This window comes from Ochotona curzoniae, unplaced genomic scaffold (genome assembly GCF_017591425.1).
Source record: "Ochotona curzoniae isolate NIBS_2020 unplaced genomic scaffold, NIBS_Ocur_1.0 contig_3520, whole genome shotgun sequence".
NCBI classification, from domain to species: domain Eukaryota; kingdom Metazoa; phylum Chordata; class Mammalia; order Lagomorpha; family Ochotonidae; genus Ochotona; species Ochotona curzoniae.
The window spans coordinates 17,155,487-17,175,146 of NW_024465894.1; the positions used below are offsets into that span (position 1 = coordinate 17,155,487).

At 47.1% G+C, this 19,660-nt stretch overlaps 1 gene segment (V, D, J or C); it reads right to left on the minus strand.

The window, feature by feature from the left end:
• Window positions 1–4,284: 4,284 nt before the first annotated feature.
• On the minus strand, window positions 4,285–19,423 carry LOC121157225. The segment is given in 6 exon segments: window positions 4,285–8,362; window positions 9,148–9,462; window positions 13,541–13,849; window positions 16,522–16,842; window positions 18,052–18,466; window positions 19,409–19,423. Coding segments are annotated over 6 exon segments (1,482 nt in total).
• Window positions 19,424–19,660: the final 237 nt, after the last annotated feature.

Here is a 19,660-nt window from a genome sequence, read left to right on the forward strand (position 1 = left end):
TTGCCAGAGCAGCCATTTGGGGAGTGAAACAGTAGATATAAGATCTCTTTCTCTCTCTCTCTCTCTCTCTCTCTCTCTCTCTCTCGGTCTCTGAAAAGAATTCTTTAACAAAATTAAGCAGCTGGAAGAGTTCCTCCCTTCTCTGTCTCTCCCCGGCACTCTGCCTTTCAAATAGATCAAAAAAATATTTTTTTTTGCAAAGAATCAAAAAGTGATAATTTAAGAATTTGAAACCTTAGTGTTCTAGGCAAAAACTCTTTTTTACTGAATATAAAACTCTTTGTTTCTCCACCTTTGGAGTTTGTCATGAGAAACTTTCATTCCATTTTGTGCTGTAGGATTTCTGGGGACACTAGCCTGAGCACCACACAGGAGTAATGGGCTCCAAGCCCACAATGTCTTCCCCTTGATTTATTCTAGGGATGGAACAATCTGTAGCTTGGTCCTAGGATGATGACTCTAGACCATTTTAGGATACCTCTCTGTTCAGATCCACCCTGGCCAGCTGTCCTACCATTATGATTTTCTTTTAAAAACTTATTTATGTTTATTTTATGGCTTTTCATTCAAGGGGATGTAGTAACTGTGTAATAGAGACTATCATATCCAGATTTGAAGATGCAGTGCACTATGCATTTCTACTTCCAAATCAAAAATGGACTCATGAAACTATTAAATATATCTTAACAATAAGCTGCTGGACTCTTCCATTGTCCATACCGTAATATCAGGATACACTGAAATAGCAGAATGATGGACTTATGACTGTCTATGAAGGACTATACTATTGCAATAATATAGGGAAAATTAATGTGGCAGGTGGAGTCAGGGAGGGGAGAAGTGAAATCCAAGAGCCTGTGAATTGTATCATAAAATAATAAAATAAATAATTTTTATTTGGGCCATCCTTGACTAATCTCCCAGGTCATAAGCGAAGAGCTAGATGGGAAGTGGAGCAGCTGGGATATGAACCAGTGACCATATGGTCTCTAGTAAGACGAGGATTTAGTCTTTGCCATCACATGGGGTCCCTGGTTTGATTCTTATTTTCAGAAACTAAAGACACAGAGGAATTTTTTTTCTGTGGTTTCTCTGGATCTTACAAAATATTCACCACTACCTCTGGCAATGCTTATTTCATTGTTGCCCCATTTTTAGTGGTTGCTTTACGCCATTCATCCAGTAACTTCACTTTATTTGCTAACAACTTTACAGATCCACCATTTCAGCAATTTTTCAGCCTCAGGAGTATTGGAAAACACGTTAAATACTTTATTAGAAAGTGCCCCATTCCATGAGTTACCAACATTCTGCCCCAGAGTTCTCAATTCTATTGGGTAAGTCAGGTTGTGCTTTTTCCCCCCATGTCTTCTTTTCCACTGGTTTTCTAGAATGTAATACTCAATTCTTTTATTTTTCTTGGACATTTATTATGAGGCCACTCAGATTTCTGCCATTCTTCTAGTCATTTTGTTGTTGTTGTTCCTTTGCTCTTGTCATCTTTTTAACACTTAAATTAGTTTGAACTCCCTTTGGGGTTCCTTTCCATCAGTGACTGTGTCACCAGCTTGAGTTTTGGGAACTGTTACCATTCAAGAAATAGTTCGGGAAAGGGCTTTTTTCTCAAGTTAAAGTTCAAAGTCCATGCTTATGGTTGAAAGCTGTTGTTAGATTTATCCTCGTTTTATCTTTTCTTTGGCTAGGGCTGCTTGGGTTGGCTGAATTTCAGCTGCCAACTGCTCAATGAGAACTCATGGCTTCTGAATTTTGATTGTTGTAGTCTTCTGCACGTTTAGGTCTAAGGCATGGTTGAGAAGGTGATAACTTCTTTGCTTACTTTGTCAGGGATTAGCTCCTCCCCGAAACAAACTGGAGTATATCCTTGGTTTTGCTGTTTTCTGTTCAGTAACAGGGTAAGAATGCAACTTGGTTTCGGCTTATTCTTTCACATTGTTGGCAGAAATAATCAGAGCCACTTTGAAAAAAAAATCAAACTTAAAGATTATCTCACTAGGCAAACTTAGGATTTAAACCAACAACTACCTGGTCAGTGGCCAGAGGTTTACACATTTTTAACGGTGTGTGTAGTACACTGCGTCTTACTCTTTTCTGCTTGCAGGAATGCTTCCATTGACTCAGATTTAATCACTACAGATCCATGTCTGTATAATAAATTACATTGAAAACCCAAGCCTACCTTGCTGAAAAACTGAATAACAGCTGACATAATAACAGATTTGATTATCGATAAGGAGGGACATTCCATTCCCACACTGCATGTCCTTTACAAGGAGGAGAATAAAACAGTAGGCTCATTCACTGTTCTGTTCACAGTTGCCCTAAGATGTAAGGCTCCTCCACAAACTACAGCACAGTTTTCCTTGTCCGTGAATGTTGCATCCTTGATCATGGTTGAAGTGTTTGAAAGGCCATACTCCATGCAGTGCTTCTTCACAGCAGGGACAGCATCCTGGCTGATTTCAGGCTCTGGAGTCACCACGGAAGTCCCCAATATTTAACGCCGTTACCATTTAGTTCCTTGATCAATGGGGTTTTTGTGCTTAGTTCAGACACAATGACAGAGAAATTTCTTTGGGGGATTTTCTGCTGGTCTCATAAGATCTCCTCTAGAGAGCTGTTGTCACTTCATTGGTAGCAGATTAGCTTGTGTTTCTCCAACTGCTTATTAATTCCCTCTTGGGAAGGACACTGCACAATGGGCTTTTGCTGAAGGCTTAGTTAAGTGCCAGAAAGCTCTCAGTTTGACTATAATCTCCAGTCTCTACATTAAATAACTCGAGATCTAGATTGCTCTTGGGCTTGGTGGGGAAGTAACTGAAGAAAACCCGAGGACTGCCAGCACCTGCCCACACATGCACAGTGCCCAAACCCCCTACACTCTTCCATATCAGTCCAACATGGCTACAGGCTCAGGACACACATTCCCCATCATGCACCTTAGCCTCATTTCCCACCATGCAATGGATGCTTTGACACTATCTTAGAGGTCACCACATTTGCAGCAGTCCCACCACTAACCACGCCTCCTTTGAATATTCAGTTAGGCCCTGACCCCATATTGCCCCATTCTTGTAAATGTCAACACTCAGCTTTCTCAGAGATTACCTCACCTGTGTCTGAGAGTGTAATATTCCTCTCCAACCCGCCCCTACTTTTTTGGAAATATTTACTTAGTTTTATTTGAAAGGTAAATCCACAGAGAAGGAAAGACAGAGAGATTTTCCCATCTAGTGGTTCATTCCCAAATGGCTACAATGGCTAGAGATGACCTGATTCAAAGCCAGGAGCCAGCAACTTGCTTTAGGTCTCTGATGGGTATAGTGGCCCAAAGACTTGAGCCATCCACACTGCCTTCCTAGGCTATACGCATGGAATTGGATCAGAAATGGAGCAACTGGAATACAAGCTGGTACCTATATAAGCTACTGGCACCACAGGCTGAAGATTAGCAATGATATGTCACCATATTGTTCCCATTATACTATGTGTCTAAATAAACCTTGCTCTCCTGCACATCTGTGTCTCCTCCTTGAATTCTTTCACATATTGAGGCAAAAATCTGGAAGAAATGTAGCTGGAATTTCTCCCTCCTGTAACACTCTGTCAGATAAGATTTGGAGCAAGTTGTCTTGTTTATCTCACTTTTTGAAAGTGACCCAGGGATTGCTTTTCCACATGGGTCTTGGTACACCCAATGTCTACCAACATTTCAGCCATAGGTTTGTAGGTATAGACGAAAGTATTCAAACATGTATACAGACAGACTAGGAGGAGAGAGAGGTGAGTGTAAAACAATTTTGAAAACAGAAGAAAATGGGAGTGCTACTGCACTCCATTTTAAGCCTAGTTCAGATGCAGTGGTCAGAAGTGCATGGCAGTGGCAAGTGAACGACACACGGACCAATGGAAAACAACAAAGAACTCAGAAAAAAAGTTCCAAACTGACAGCTTTCTCCAACAGGCCAAGCAATTCAACAGGAGGAATTCATTCCTTAAAAGAGAAAGCCTTTTTTTTTTTTTTTTTTAAAGAGAGAGGTTTGTTTTATTTGTTTGTTTGAAAGATTGTGGTAATTTTTTCATTTTTGTATGGTGGGAGGGAGAGTGGAGAAGGAAGGGGGGAAGATAGAGAGAAGAGGGAAACGGAGAGAGCGAGGGAGGGAAATATCTCCTATCTGCTCATTCACTCCCCACATAATTGCAATGGCCAGAGCTGGGCCTAACCGAAGCTAGGAGCTTTTCCCCAGTCTCCTACATGGGTGCAGGTGTTCAGAGACTTCAGTCATCTTTCACCGCTTTCCAAGGCACATTAACAGGAAACTGCATCAGAAGTGAAGCAGCTGGGACTCAAACCAATGCCCATATGGAATGCTATAGCGTTCCAGGCAACAGGTTTATCTGCTGTCCCACAACACTGGACCCAAGAAAGCTTTCTGAACACAAGGAACTGGTTATTACTCAACACAAAAAATGAACACTAACCTAAATCTCACATTTTAGATAAAAAAAAAATCTCAAAATTAACCATAGGTACAAATGTAAAATAGACAAACATTAAATATTTGGAAGCAAATACAGGAAAACATCTTCAAGATCTGGGGCTTGGTGAAAGATTCATAGACATGACATCAAAAACATGATCAATGTTTTAAATTGATAAATTGGAAATTAAAATTTTATACTGTCCAAAAGGTCAGGTCCAGGCATGGAATAAAAGCTACAGACTGGGTGAAAGTATCTGCCAACCACACATGTAACAAAGGCCTCACATCTGTAACACAACTCTTACAACTTAGCAGCAAGCATGCAGGAAAAACAAGACAAGAATTCTTATTGCAATTGGACGAAGGACATAAAGAGACATTTCACCAACAAGGATATACAAATAGCAAACAAACCATGAAAAGATGTTTAACATCACTGCCATCAGGCAAATGCAAATGAAGACCACAGTGTGATACTGCTATGTAGTTAATCAAATGGTGATAATAAAGCATGGTGATGCTACAAAATGCCAGCTAGCACGTGCAGAAGGGCCATTTCTCATTGATGGTAGGCGGGAATGCAAACTGGCATGGTCAGTCTAAAGTAGTCTGGCAATTTCTCAAAAATCTAAGACATACTTTATTACACATGATCTAACAATTGTTCCCCCATTTTCCCCCAGAAAAAATGAAAACTTATGTACACAGAAAAGTCTGTGAATAAATGCTTATAGCAGATTTCTTTGTAGTTACAGAAAGCTGAAAACAACAAAAACATCTAATGGGTGAATAATAAAGCAAACTGCATAACCATCTGATGCAATACTCCTTAACAATGAAGAGGAATGAATCGCTTGTGATGACTTGTAAGGGTCTTGAGGCATTGAGTGCAAAAAGTTACATCCTGTCTGAGTGTCTTCATTTAAAAGTGTTGACGTGACATAAACAAAGAAATGATTAGTATTTGCCAGGGACTGGGGATGGTGGGAATGGGAGATCATTAAGAAACAAAGCACAGGGAGACCGTTAGGATCATGGATGGCATTGTCCTGTAGGGTACTTGACTGTGGTCATGTAAGGACACGTATGAAAGGCCCAACCTAAGCAGGAGCTGGGACTAGCACCGGGCTTGACAATAAATGGCATACACATGGTCATTACAATGTAGACGCTGCCTATTCCGTTGCCCCAAATTATGATAAATCACAATAGGGTGATGGGAAGAGAACAGGCGCACATGTGACATGAAGTCAACAGTAGGGCATTATGTCACACTGGGTTGTGGGAAGTTGAAGAATGGCTCAGAAAGAAAAAATCAAAATCAGCAACATGTATGTTGCAAAAGATGTGACAAACATCAGTTAGCAGAACTGAAAATGGTAATGTCAGGAGTGGAAGATGGCACAGATGTGAGTGACTCCAGGTTTCCTATGGAGCAGCTTACAGAACAATGTGACTGTTGCCCTGTGTGCACATGGAACACTGATACAGGTCAAAACAAATTTTAGACCATTAGGTTGATGTAAAGGAGTTACACATAAAAGACTACCCATACTATTGGCAATAGCAGAAGAATTTTTATAAGCTGTCTAGATATAAGATTGATGTTCAAAACCCAATGTCAGTCCTATTCAGCAGTTGAAAGCCACTGAAATAAAGCAATAATGATTTTTAGAGGTTTCATAGACTAAAAAGTATTAAAAACAGCTCCAAGGATGCATAAGTCCATTATGGGGGGACTGCAAAATTATAAATTGAAAATTATACAAGAGAAAACCTAAATAAAAAGAGGTATGCCATGCCAATCAATGAGAAGATATTGGAAAGAGATCCATTTGCCCAAATTAATGTATAAATTCAATGCCATCAAATCATTTAAAATGGGTTCTCATGAAATTTGACAGAGCAAGTTTAAAATACATTTGGACCAAGACAATTTTGAATAAGAAAAAGTGAGATGATTTGTTCAAAAGGGGTAGCAAAACTTATTACAAAGTTATTCAAACTAGGAGTGTGCAGGACTGACAAAGGGATAGGTAAGTAGATTTGTGGAACAAAGAGATCATCAAAAGAGCTCAGATTTCTAGAAATTCGATAAATGGCAAAGACAGAAATGCATTATGAGGGAGTGCTGAATAATGTATCTTTGCAGGAAAAAAGACCTCTCCCGATTGTAGCACATACATACCTCACTCACTTGCTCACTCACCAGAAAAAAAAAAAAAGGCAACACTTGAAAGCAATTTGTGTAACTAGAGCTCCCAAATGTTAACAACACTGTTGCTTTGTGGACAATACTAATGGGACCAGGAGACTCTCCCACAAGTACTCAGGGAGACAAATGACAGAAGGTCAGGAAGTACTAGTAAGACAATGAAGAAAGCTTCACCATCCATCACGACAAGAATCTATACATGGTGCTGTATGCCTGCAACAGAAGACCACACAGTAGTGAAACATTAATCCAATGGAGCTACACATATCAATGTGAATAAATTCCACAAACTGTTATGCATAAAAAAGAACCAGAATGCCGTGCACAATATACTAACACATAAAATTTAAAACATGCTAGTAACACTGTGTATTACTTATGGGTTTATCCATATATTATAGAAGTATAAGATTGTGCTTAGGAATGACCAACTTCAGACAATATTTTTAAGAAGAAACCAAAGAACACAATGGCAAAAGGTGATATTTTATATGATATTTTATAGAATTCAGAGTAAAGAAATGCTTGTTCACTATTTTAACGATTTCAAATTTAACGTGTGTTGGAATGAAATCATGCCTATGAAAGCCACCAGATGCAAGATGAAAAGTGCTCTGAAGAACAAGCGCTGTCATTGAGCAAGCAGATTAATTCTCTCTTGAGTGGAGTGAAGCCCAATGTATCAGGACCAAGATATCCCTGGGGCCTCATATCTAACTGGGCTCCAAATCTAAGGGAGTAGGACCAGGAGGGGTTGTGGAAGCAAGCATGTCCATGGGGGATGGCACATTAATGGCCAGGGGTCTTGGACGCCTGTGGGTCCCTGCTAGCTGTTTCTTCCCACTTGAGCCCACTGGAGAGGCCAGAAGATAACATATTCCAGGATCTATAAGAGTTATAGGAAAAAAGGTACCCCATTCACTCATTCACTTGTGTATTCATGCCACAAGTACTGGTTGAGCACTTACTGCATGCCAGCTCATAGTGCCATGTACTTATTGGACATTTACTTATTTACTACTTATTATTGGTTCACTGGCCAAGTTCATGGTACAGACTAGAAGCAAAGCATCTACCGCTCACTGTCTGGGTTCTAAACTCTCTCTGATATCCACATTCATCTTTGTGACCATTCCATATCTGTGTGCCTCTTCAATAGTTGTATGAGTAGATTTTAGCAGTACTTTCCTTTATTAATTCAAAGATAATCAACAGGAATACATAAATGCCTAACAGCATACAGAATTTTCAGAGATTGGGTCTTGACCTTGATCCCATCCCCACACCTTGGATGTCCATCTTCAGGGTACCAAGGTCCTGAATTGGAAAATCTTCTAAGCCCAGGGTACTGCACAGCACACAGAGTTGGGAAGTTCTGAGGCTTCCAAAAGAAATCAGGCAAGGCAGGAGAATGCAGAATTTTCTCTAGAGGCTGCATCACTCCAGGGACACTGTATGTCCTGGACTCGCCTGGCCAGCTCACAAACATGGCCCTGACCTTCCTCCCTAAGGAGTAAGGCCCACCTTGACCTTACCTGTCACAGGTGCCACCACTTGCAGATGTATGTGACTGTGAAACTGATCACCAGCAAGACCTTGAAGCCCAGGAGCAAAGCCACAAAGATGATGGCAGGCATTTCCAGACCTAAATGCCACAGGACAGGAGCCAGTAAGTATATTTCAATGCTTGAGGTTGGAAAGTCCCAGAACGCACAAGTTGCACCCAATTCCATCACAGTCTAAGCTCAAGCCCTTGTGACTGTCAGGTGCAAGCTTTGCTACAATCCTAGGAGGTTGCTATAATTGGCCCCATTTTATAGATGAGTAAACTGAGGCTCTGACACATAATGGACTTAGTTGGCTAAGTTTACAAAACTGTAATTACTGGAAGTTAAAAATCATGCCACTAGAATTCAAATGTGACAGTAGCTGGATTTCTTATATGTTTGTAGGGTCATGAGTTATGTAGATTAATTCATTTAGACCCCAGAAGTACTCTATGATTTATGAACTTCCTTTAGATCCTCTATGGATGAACAAACTGGGGTACAGAGGGTTAAGTGCCTGAATTAACCAGAAAAGCCTATATTATCATTATGTACACCCCCAACCCCAAACGGGAACAAGTCAATGTACAGGCAAGATTGCCATTACATCTTTCACAAAGATCATTTAGAATAAGACAGCCTTGGTGGCAACCATCTCAGAATCCCAGCAAGTGAGGGCGCCCTCACTTTCACAGGCATTGTCAAGGGTGCTGGGATCACAAACTTCCAAGAGGACCAGCCCTGCAGGAAGCCCCTGGCCAGAAACTGTTCTGGTGATTCAGAGAACTGCACACTGTTAAGGTGGCCAAGACCTCAGCAGCAATGATCACGCTTCCCCTCCGCGCCCTGTCTCTGGGCATCATTCTCACCAAGAGGACCTCACCTGAGCTCAAGGGGGTGTGTGCTGCTGTGGACAGGATGAGGCTGGCCTGGATGGGAGACTGGGCCTCGTGCTGCACCCTGCAGGTGAACACACGCTCTGTTCTCTGTGCCGACATGTTCACCAGATACGAGCTCTCCAGGCTGTAGGACCCGTCCTGGTTCATCTTGGACACGGGTTGTTTGGTTCCATTTTGTGGATGGCAGTCCTCCAGCCAGGTGACATACACACTCTGAGGATAGAATCTCTGCACATGGCAGGTGACAGCCACCAAGCCGGAGGAAGTGGAAGACTGGGACACGGTCACTGCAGGGGAAACTAACAAAATCCAGAGAAAGCAGTTACCATGAGAAGTCTGCTGGGCAAGGCCAGAGCTGCCCGGGGGGGATCTGGGCACTGGCGAACCGCAGCTTGCAGAGGAGACATACAACTGGACAAGAGCATGAGAGCATAAATGAAAGCAAGTCGGAGTGGCGGAGGAGTAGACAGAAGAATGCACAGGACTGGTGAAGGCTAACCTCCCCATTACTTCCTTTTCCACTTTGCCCATGAAAGATGAAAAGATGAGGTATGAATATCATTTAATTCATTTCAAATCAGTAAGCTCACTCTATGCCTCAATTATTCTAAGATGTGAAGGTTCTTAGATTCTGCTCCAAGATACAAAGACGTTACCTGTGAAGGGATTTGAGTTTGGAGAGGATGGGTTGCTTGCCCAAGGCCACAAGTGGCAAACCTGGGATTATACTACAGGCAATGTTTTTTGCTTTATGCTATTCTGACACCCAAACTGTAAAGCAATATGCATTTTTGACTCTGGACTTCTGACATTAAAACCTAACAACTTTTAGATTAAAAAATTTTTTTTTCCAGCTGTGCAATCCAAACTGTTTATAAGAAGGATTTCCATCAGTACCAGTGGACTTCCTATAAACACTCAGCAGGACAAACTTCAGGCTAAGGGCCAGGAGACCTAGATTCTGGTCACTGCACTGACACCACGGTCAACAGCAAGACTTGGCACAAATCACTTCTACTCTGTCTTTCCAGATGGAAATGATGAAATCCTCTAAGGTCAGATGAGTTCTCGTGGGTCTAATTTATACAGATCCCACCTCTTGGTCTGTGGTAGAAAGAGCAATTTGCATGTCGTGCAATTGGAAGAAACTAAAGGCTTCTGATCTCCAAACATCCTTTCTTCACCCTCAGCCCACTCAGACATGTGATTTTGCTGAGGGGCTGGACAGCTCAGGGACAACATGATCCCCTGAATCTCGCTCGCTGTGCTCCGTCCTTCCCGTCCAGGGTAGCACAGGGATTCCCACCGAGCAGAGATCTGAGAAGGGAGGGTCCAGAATGACAAAGGCCTGATGCACAGCCAGCTGGGGAGAGGTGCCACCAAGCAGGTGCCATGGGAAAAACATGGAGTGGAGGGCTCTGGTGGCCCATCCCAGCTCTCTAACACGGTGCTGGGAGGACAGAGGCCTGGGCACAACTGGAAACAACTGCATCTGTTGTACTCCAAGGCAGTGTTTAAGGAACTGTGCATGCACTTTCTTATTTACTCTTTACAAAAGCTAGTGCAGTAAACACAGAGAAATCATTTGCCATAGGAACAGCAAAAAGCAAATACAAAACCAAGCCCCAATTTCATAGAAATGATCAAGACAATTGGTTGGAACTCGTCTTGAAACACATTTAAATTATAAAGACAATTCCATTTCATTTGTACTTTTAATTCAATATAGGCTATAATTACAGCTATGCGTCAAACAGAACAAGTGTTGGGGGCAGAAGGAAGCTGATATCATTTTCTCCTGCAAACTTGTGCTATGGTACCAACCAATCCTTCACCTCAAATTTCACATTCACAGCACAACCATTAAAAGATACTTTAGGAAAATTATTAGAAATTCTTCAAATGCTCTATCAATTTTCACAAAGCCCCCCTTTTACTCACAATGTTTTTTCCATAAAGTACCCATAGTATTATTATCACCACAGATTTTTTTCCTCCTTATTCTTCTATGGTTTTACAAATAACTTAACTATCTTTATTTATTCGAAAGGCAGGGAGACAGAGATCTTCCATTAGCTGGTGCACTGTTCAAATGCCCACAACAGCCAGGATGGCTAGACTGAAGGCAGAAGCTTGGGACTCAATCTGGGCCTCCCATGTGAGGGTCAGGGACCCAACTATTTGAATCATCACCTGTCACCCCTCCAGGGTGTGCACCTGCAGGAAGCTGAATCAGAAACTGGGACTCAAATCTAGACCCTCAAGAGGGGATGAAGCGGTCTCAAGCAGTGCCTTGACCACTGCATCAAACACCCACTGTGCTTCTTCCACACTTAGCTGCTCGGTGGTTTCTCCTGTGCCCCTCCACCCGCAACAATATCATCTGCATCAACTTTTTCACACAAGAGTGTTGCTAGATGTCCGGTGTTCCTTTGCAATGGAAGTGAATTCTATTTGTATAGAATGGGGTGGCAACCAGCTCCATACACTGTGCCATGACCCTCCTAGCCAGAAGACAGCCTTGCCACTGGGGCCACACCCAAGCGGAATCCCTCCTCTGGCTCTCACACTTGCTTGCTTCTTGACCTCAGATTTCCCTACAACCACACAGATCTGCTGGCACCCCCAGCCCCACCTCCTGCATGGGGCCCTCTGAGGCATTGTCTACCCACCCATCGCTCAGGAGGCTGAAGCCCACTAACCACAGCCCAGGGGGTACCCTCAGTGGCTTCCCCCTTGCCTTTCCTCCCTTCTTTCTCCCCATCACACTCCTCTCAGCATCACTTTCCAACCCACAAGTCTTGGCTTCAGGCTCTACTTTCAAGGGAACCACAAGAAAGACCCCCCACAAAAGTCATGTGGGATGGAAGACACGACCTGGCAGGAGGCAGTGCTGGCAAGGGGGCCAAGGAGTGTGTGCTAATTTTATGAATAATCACTCACTTGTCACTATGTTTGCAATGACTTCTGCTTCTCCATACACCTGTCCTGACTACACAGCATTTTGGCCTAGTGGTTAACACACTCATTCCAAATCAGAGTGCACCTTCCTGAGTTCTATTTCCACTTCCAAGTCCAGCTTCCTGCTAACGCACACCCTAGAAGACAGCACGTGATGGCTCAAGTCCCTGTCACCCCAAGGCAGACCAGGATTGAGTGCCAGGCTCCTGGCTTCAGCCTGGCCCAATATGGGTACTTGAGGAGTGACCCAGCAGGCAGAAGATCTCTGCCTCTATCCTTCAAATAATAACTGCCCATTTTCTATTTTAACCCAAATATCTCAAGGCTGGGCGAAGGAAAGTGGCTTGGAGGTGAGCTCGTAGCAGGTGCAGGTGCAGCTAGCAGCATGGAGAGCCTGACTCATGCAACTTTCCCGTCTCTGGGCCCCAGTTTCTTCTGGCAGCCCTGAAGGAGACAACATGGGTGCACCTTACCCTAAGTGACTGTGTGTTACTGACTGCACTGGGCTCATTCAAGCTTTACTATCGATATTTTCCTTCAGGTAAAAGGATGGGCTCACTTCCATAGTCACACAGTGCACCTCTTCCCTAACTTGTGGAGGAGAAAGTGAAGCAGAAAACATTGTGTCAATTTTAAAGTGCAATAGGCATGTAAAGGCCTCACTCGCCTTCTTTAGGGTGGCCCTTGGCTATGGAATGATTGCTAATGTCCCCTCTGGGCGTAATGCGTTCTTGACCTCACAGAACCCTCAGATCTGCCAGCCCAGGGAAAGCAACCAAAGACTTATTCCAGAAACGACTAAAGATCTAAAGACATCACAATCCCTAAAAGTTAGAAGCCTGCCAAGCCCTTCACTCTTCTTCATGTAAAACAGCATTAATGCAGCTAAGTTCTCCGAGGAGAAGCTGTCTCCAGCTTACAGACAGGAAGAGCAATCATCTGAGAGGCAACATGAAGAGGGTTAATTAGCAAGCTGTAACTTCTGAGTGGTGTGGGCGAGGCTCTGTATTAAGTACCGTGCAGACGTGCTAAGTACCCTCCAGGGTTTGTGCTAAGAACCCTGCACATGTTAGTATCTTGCAGATGTAGTATTAAATACCCTGTAGGTGTAGTGCAGAGTACCCTGGAGCTGTTAAGTACCCTGTGAGTGTTGTGTTAAGTATCCTGCAGGTATTGTGTTAAGTACACCACAGGTACTGTGTTAAGTACGCTTCAGACATAGAGCTGAACACTCTACAGCTATTGTGTTCAAGTACTCTACCAAAACTGGGTTGAGTACCCTGAGCTGTCAAGTACCCAACAGGTGTTGGTCCCTGCCTCAGCCGAGTGAGAGCTACACTTCTTTCAATGAAAAAATCAAAGCTCAGAGAAGCACCCAGCTCGGCACTAGCTTGGCCCAACAGAGAAAGAGCTTACCCCGGAGGTAGTGGTTCAGGTAGACAGACTGTTGGAAGACCAGGGTGGATTTGTGCTTGACGTGGCAGAGGACGAGGGAGAGCGCGTCGCCCGCCAGGAGAGGGACAAGCACGCTGCTGGTCACATTGTAGGTGTCCCCAACAGGCTGGATGCTGGTCTGCGATCTGGGGAGCTCGAGGCTGTTCTTAAACCAGGTGACAGTAACATGCTGTGTCTGCACTCTGCTGGAGCTGTAGGTGAGCTGGATGCTGGTGCCGGGCTCAGACCGCTGCTGGGGGCCCTGCAGCTGCACGGAGTGGGCCATCCTGCCTGCAGAGAGAAACCCCTGTGAGAGAGGGCACAGCAGGGCCAAGGGCCCAGGAAGCCAGGAAGCCAGAGCTGCCCCTTGCCTGTGGCTTGCAGGCTGCAGTCGAAGAGGAGTTAATTCTGAGGCAGATGTTGGGCTGGACCCCGAGCCACAGGGGACAGCAGCAGCAGCTTCTGAAGGAGCCAACTACCAGCACGGCTCAAGGAGCACCCATGTCACCCTGGCTCTGCCACAGGCTCTTCTCGACATACTGAGTTCCAACAGAACATCTCAGGGAGTGAGGCTGCCAACTAGCCCATTTCACAGATGAGCAAATGAGGCCGAGACAGACTAGGTTATTTGTTCAAGGCCTGCAGCTGGCAGGATAGGGGTGGCGGTTAACCGAGGCACTTAGCCAGGTAGTCTAGCCCCAGAGTCCATGTTCCTGACTGCCCCAGGCCTTAAAAAGGAAAGAACACCTCACTGCTTCTGGACTAGGCCTGGCCGGGTTGGTGAAGTATTAGAACCAGAAGGAAGAAGTGAGGAGCATAGGCTTTGGGGTCGCAAGGGATCCAAGTCTGCATTCCAGCCCCTCCACTGGGTGAGCTTGAGCAGCTGATCTCTCTAAGCCTCAGTTTCCCTACCGTAAAATGGGAATGGTTGTCGATCCCGAACTGACAATTACAGTAACCAATGGAGAATGTGTGTGTCATTACTACTCTGTGAACGGTGACCTGTGCATCCGAGGAACTGTTATGAATCATTCTTTAAAGGCTCAGAGAGGGTTAGTGACACACCCAGGGGCCTCACAGCCAACAAAAGCGACATGGCCACCCAGGGGTTCTGACTCCCAGCTGAGAGTTTTCGCTGTCGCATGAGCACCACCTCAAGCTCTCCACAGGTGGCCCCATACCAACCAGGGATGCTGAACACCGGCTTGGTCTCAGCCCAGCTCTGGGCCAGGTGCGGTGGGAACAGAGGACAGGCATGCCAGCGCTGCCTATCCACAGGCCACCCAGGGCGCGGGGAGAGGAGTCCTTGCAGGTCCCAGGCCACATGAGGCAGTGTCAGGTCACAGGTGAAGAACTTCGATGCAGAAAGAGAAGTGCTGAAACCTGTGCTGTGGCTCATCAGGTTAAGCCTGTGACGGACATCCCATATGAGTACCAGTTCAAGACCTAGCTGCTTCACTTCCCATCCAGGACCCTGCTAACGTGCCTGGAAAGGGACGGGACATGGCCCGAGTGCTTGGGCTCCTGCCACCCATGTGGGAGACCCAGATGGAGCTCCTGGATTCTGCCTTCTGCCTGGCCCAGCCCCTGCCAGTATCTTCATCTGGGGAGTGAGCCAGCAGATAGAAGACCTCTCTCTCTAAATAAATCTTTAAAAAAAAATAATAATAGAGTCGTTAGGACCAGGATCTAAGAAGAAGCTTTAGATAGCCCTAAGGCTTGCCAGGAGAAAGGAGACAAACACAGGGGAACTCGGGAGTGGACAGTAGTCCCAGGCTCTGAGCTGCTGGTCCCCACACCTGCCACGCAGTCGCAGGCTGGCACACAGCATTGCCCGGTGGGGCTTGACCAAACAGCAGCAAAAGCACAGGGGCTGCCCAGCAAAAGCACAGGTGCTTATTTGCGGGGGAGGTGCTGGAAGACAGTGGCCCCGGCACAAGGTCCACAGGTGGGGGGTGGACAGTAAGAGAGATGGGAAGATGCAGCGGTGGGCCCGGCAGAGATAACCCTATCAGTTTCTGCTCAGAAGGGCCCTGATGGAGCTGGGTGCCCAGCTGCTGGGATGTGGGGTGGAGATATATTTCTCATTCCTGGTGGGCAGCACTAAGGGTGCAGAGAAATGCAAAGCTGATGAGATAGGACCGGCTTCTCCCGGCAGCCAGGCCAAGGCCAATTCTGGCAGAGAGTGGCAGGGGCACCCAAACGGGTACACACTTAACACCTCCTAGGAAGTGACCTTTATCACTTCCCGTGGCTCTAAAGAGCTGTCTGTCCACATTCTGGCTTACCCCTGACTCACCTGGGCCTGGCCAGACCCAATTCCCACTACCCATGAGCGGCCAAAAATTCCGGATGCCAACAACTCTGTTTTTCCAGGCTTAACCCAGCGAGACTAAGGGAAGCAGCCCATTTGGTCCGGACCGCCGGCCAGCAGCGCCCCCTGGTGGAGAACAGGATGTAAGGCTGCAAGAGTGAGACGGAGCCACAGTTGGATGACGAAAAGGAAAGGGAGGAAGATGAGGCCGGGTAGGGAAGAGACACAAGAGGGGATCACAGGCACAGGAGTGAGGGAGGAGAAGGACTCTCACCAACCCCGTGGGGCGATACCATCCTCCCCCTTTCCCATCTGGATGAGTCACGAATTCTGCTCTCTTCAGCAGATATCCAAAAGACCAGGAGACCAGTCTTGCTAAACATGCTTCCTTAAAGAATCTTGAGTGCCCACCAGGCCTTAAGCTCACACTCAAGTGCGGAGGCAAGAAACTTCTAATGTGAAGGATGCAAGGGATTGAGGGAGGGGCGTCCAGTCCTCTGCAGTCTGGGGGTGGGAGAAGTGGATGTGGGGTAAATATGTGGGTTCACTTTTACCTCCACCCACTCCCACCCAGAGCCCCTGGCCCTTCCTGGCCACACTGCCCTGCCCCGGGAGGGATTGGGGGAGGCTGGGCAGGAGCCACACCCACCTTTCTTGTGCTCCTGTGCCTGTGCACGCAGGGTGATGTTGACTTGCATAGGGGGCTGATCGTCCTGCACCACCCAGCAGGCAAACTCACTCCCTTCCAGTGTGGCCTCTGCCTGCCACGTGTGCCTCAGTGAGTATGTCCCATCTGTGTTCCTCATGACCTGGGGGTTCATCACGGTAGCGACCGTGTGCCGGTTTTCCATCCAGGTGAGTGTCAGATGGGCAGGGTAGAAGTTGCTGACATGGCAGGTGAGGTTCACTCTCTGATGCTCACGGAGGTGGTTCACAGAGGGCTTGGTAGTTATCTTCAGGGAAGGGGTGACTGAAGAACCAGGAAACAGAGAGAGGGGTTGTGGCTCAGTGGCTAATCCTTCACCTCCAAGCACTGGGCACCCATATGGGCACCAGTTTGTGTCCTGGCTGCATCCCTTCCCATTCAGTTCCCTAATTGTGGCCTGGGAAAGCAGTGGGGGACGGCCCAAAGCCGTGGGACCCTGCACCCATGTGGGAGACCTGGAAGAAGCACTACACCACCAACCCACCCACCCTCAACTCAACCTACCCTTGCACACTTTGGACTAGCCTACTTCCAGCTGTTGTGGCCACTGGGGAGTGAACCAGCAAATGGAAGTTATCTGTGTGATCTCTCTGTAACCCCGCCTTTCAAATAAAAATAAGGAATTAATTTTAAGCTTTTGTTTTTCTTGCATACTAAATATAAGGCAAATAGGGTTAGATGTTCAAGTTCATTAAATACGGGCAGGAGAGTAGGGCATTTGCCACATTCTCTGTTGTGTGTAGGATCTCCCATGTTGTCAAATGAAACTTTCAGGAAGATTAAAGCACAACGAAGCCCCCGAGAACAAGGGCTCCATTTTGTGCGTAGCAGCATCCCCAGCACCTTGAACCGTGCTCGCTCTGGGTGCTCCTAACTTACTGAATGGACGATGAACATTTACATACATCAACAGTGCTGACCGAACAAAGCAGTGAGTAGAAAGAGGCTGCAGGGAAGACCCAGACGGGGCCACAGCTGCAGGTGCATCCTTCCCTCCCAGGCACTCCTGGAGGAGTCGTATGAGGGATGATGCTTCCTCTTTGTGAAAATTCGATCAAGTCAGGCTTCATGTCAGCCCCATTTTACAGGGAAACTGAGACACAGAAGAGGGAAGGAATGTGAGCAGTCCCACGCCACGTGTGAAGTGACTCAGGTAGGACCAGAGCGCAGGGAACAGTCTTCTGGAACTGCATTCTCTTTCTTTCTTTTCTTTTCTTTTTCTTTTTTTTTTTTTTTAAAGATCAACTCATTAGTCCATTAGCTTGAACAGCAGAGACAGAGAATCTTCCATCTGCTGCTGGTTCATTCCCCAAATGGCTGCAACAGTGGAGAGTTGGATGGGAGGCAGAGCCGCTGGGACTTACCTCAGGAACCCATGTTTGTATCCAGAAACAGGTGTTCAGGTTTTGGGGATAGGGTGGGGTGGGAGGAGACCCTGAAGGTTGCTGGGGCCCACCCACCTGCCCGGCTTACTTTGGAACACCTGTGAGAGATTCACGGTGGCGCGAAGGGGCTCGGCCAGGGCACTGTGGGCGATCTCACAGGTGATGGTGGACCCCAGGTCATGGGAGGCCAGGACCACAAAGACTTTGCTGCTGATCGAATAGTTGCCTCCACCGTGATCCAGCAGGTACTGGGCCGAGGCTGGGCGCTCGTCATTGTCCTTCAGCCACGTGACGTTGATGTTCTGTGAGGGGAAGATGCCCGCTGTGCAGTTGAAAGGCACGTTTGCCCCGGGGGTGTTCCTCGAGGTGGGGCCCGTGAGGGAGATGAGCTGTGCAGCTGCAAGAAAGAAAGCTCCTGACCAAACGACGACAATGACAACAGCTGGGTGGCTAGGGGGAGAGGGGGCCGCAGGGTCGACACGCAGCAGGATCCATCGGGAGGCCTAGCCCTCAGGGGAGGCCCCGCACCACAGCCAGGGGACCGGCAGTCAAGGTCAGCTCCCTTGCCCTTTCTAGAAACAAGCAGAGGTGCTGGACAGAAGCTTGGGGAGCCTTCCAAGGGGCTCCTGCGGGCCTCCAGGCCACGGGGACCATGAGGAATGAAGGACCTGGGAATGCATTTGGGAGCCGGAGCCCATGAGGCTGGGAATGGCTTGACACAGGTGGGGGCAGAGTAGGCCAGGGACAAGTGATCCCTCCCCATCTCTTCTTCAGCTTCGGGGTAGAGCTGGCTCCCCTTTGTTGAGATGGGAAGAACTGGGGAAGCACAGCCTGGGAAAGGTGAAGATTCTCCTGCTGGGCACCAAGGGCACTGTGTCTGGCAGTGAAGTGTCTCCTCAGTGTGGGGACATGTGGCCTTCCGTCCCTCAGCTTGGGCAGCCTCCCTCTGCTGGCTGTCTTCACGCAGGCAGTGTTACCTAGTCTCCTGCCACTGGAATGGAGGCAAAATGCTCTGCTTCCAGCCTAGGGTCCAACAGGGACAGGTGGCAGCAGGCAGCAGGAGGCCATGGGGCCTTTTGCCCTCTCTTAATGCTGCCTGCGCCCAGCTCCCCTCAGTTTGTAAAACGCTGTGGACATGCATGCCTGTCTGCATCTACTCCCCAGTTGAGCATATGTGGGGCGGGGCGGTGGGGGGAGGGTTGGAAAGACCAGCATGGTCATTCTAGCATCCTGAAAAAAGACAGACTCAGAGCTGGTGGTTTGCTGTGGATCACACAGCCTGACAGTGGCTGGTGGAGATTTGGGTGGGATTTGGGGCCAGGAGTCAGCATTCCCTCCCTCTGTCTTTCCCACTCCCACCCCCTCTGACTCAGAGTAGCGCTGACAGAAGGAACATTGGGTGGGAGGTGTTCCCCAGACCTTGTGTGGTACCTTCCTGCTCTCACCCCATGCTCGCTCATCTCCCTTCCCCGCCCCCCCCAAAAGGAAGAGGTCTTCACAAAGGAAGAGAAGCAAACAAAGAACCGGCAGGCATAGATGCAGCCTGGCCAGGGCCTGGACACAGGTGCCTGCATTGATTCAAGACTCACCTGAGAATCCCAGCAGGATGGTAGGCAAGAGGAAGGCCAGCACCTGCCCAGGTATGGCAGCCATGGGAAGGGGCTTGCAGCGACCCTGGTCTGGCCAGATGACACCCC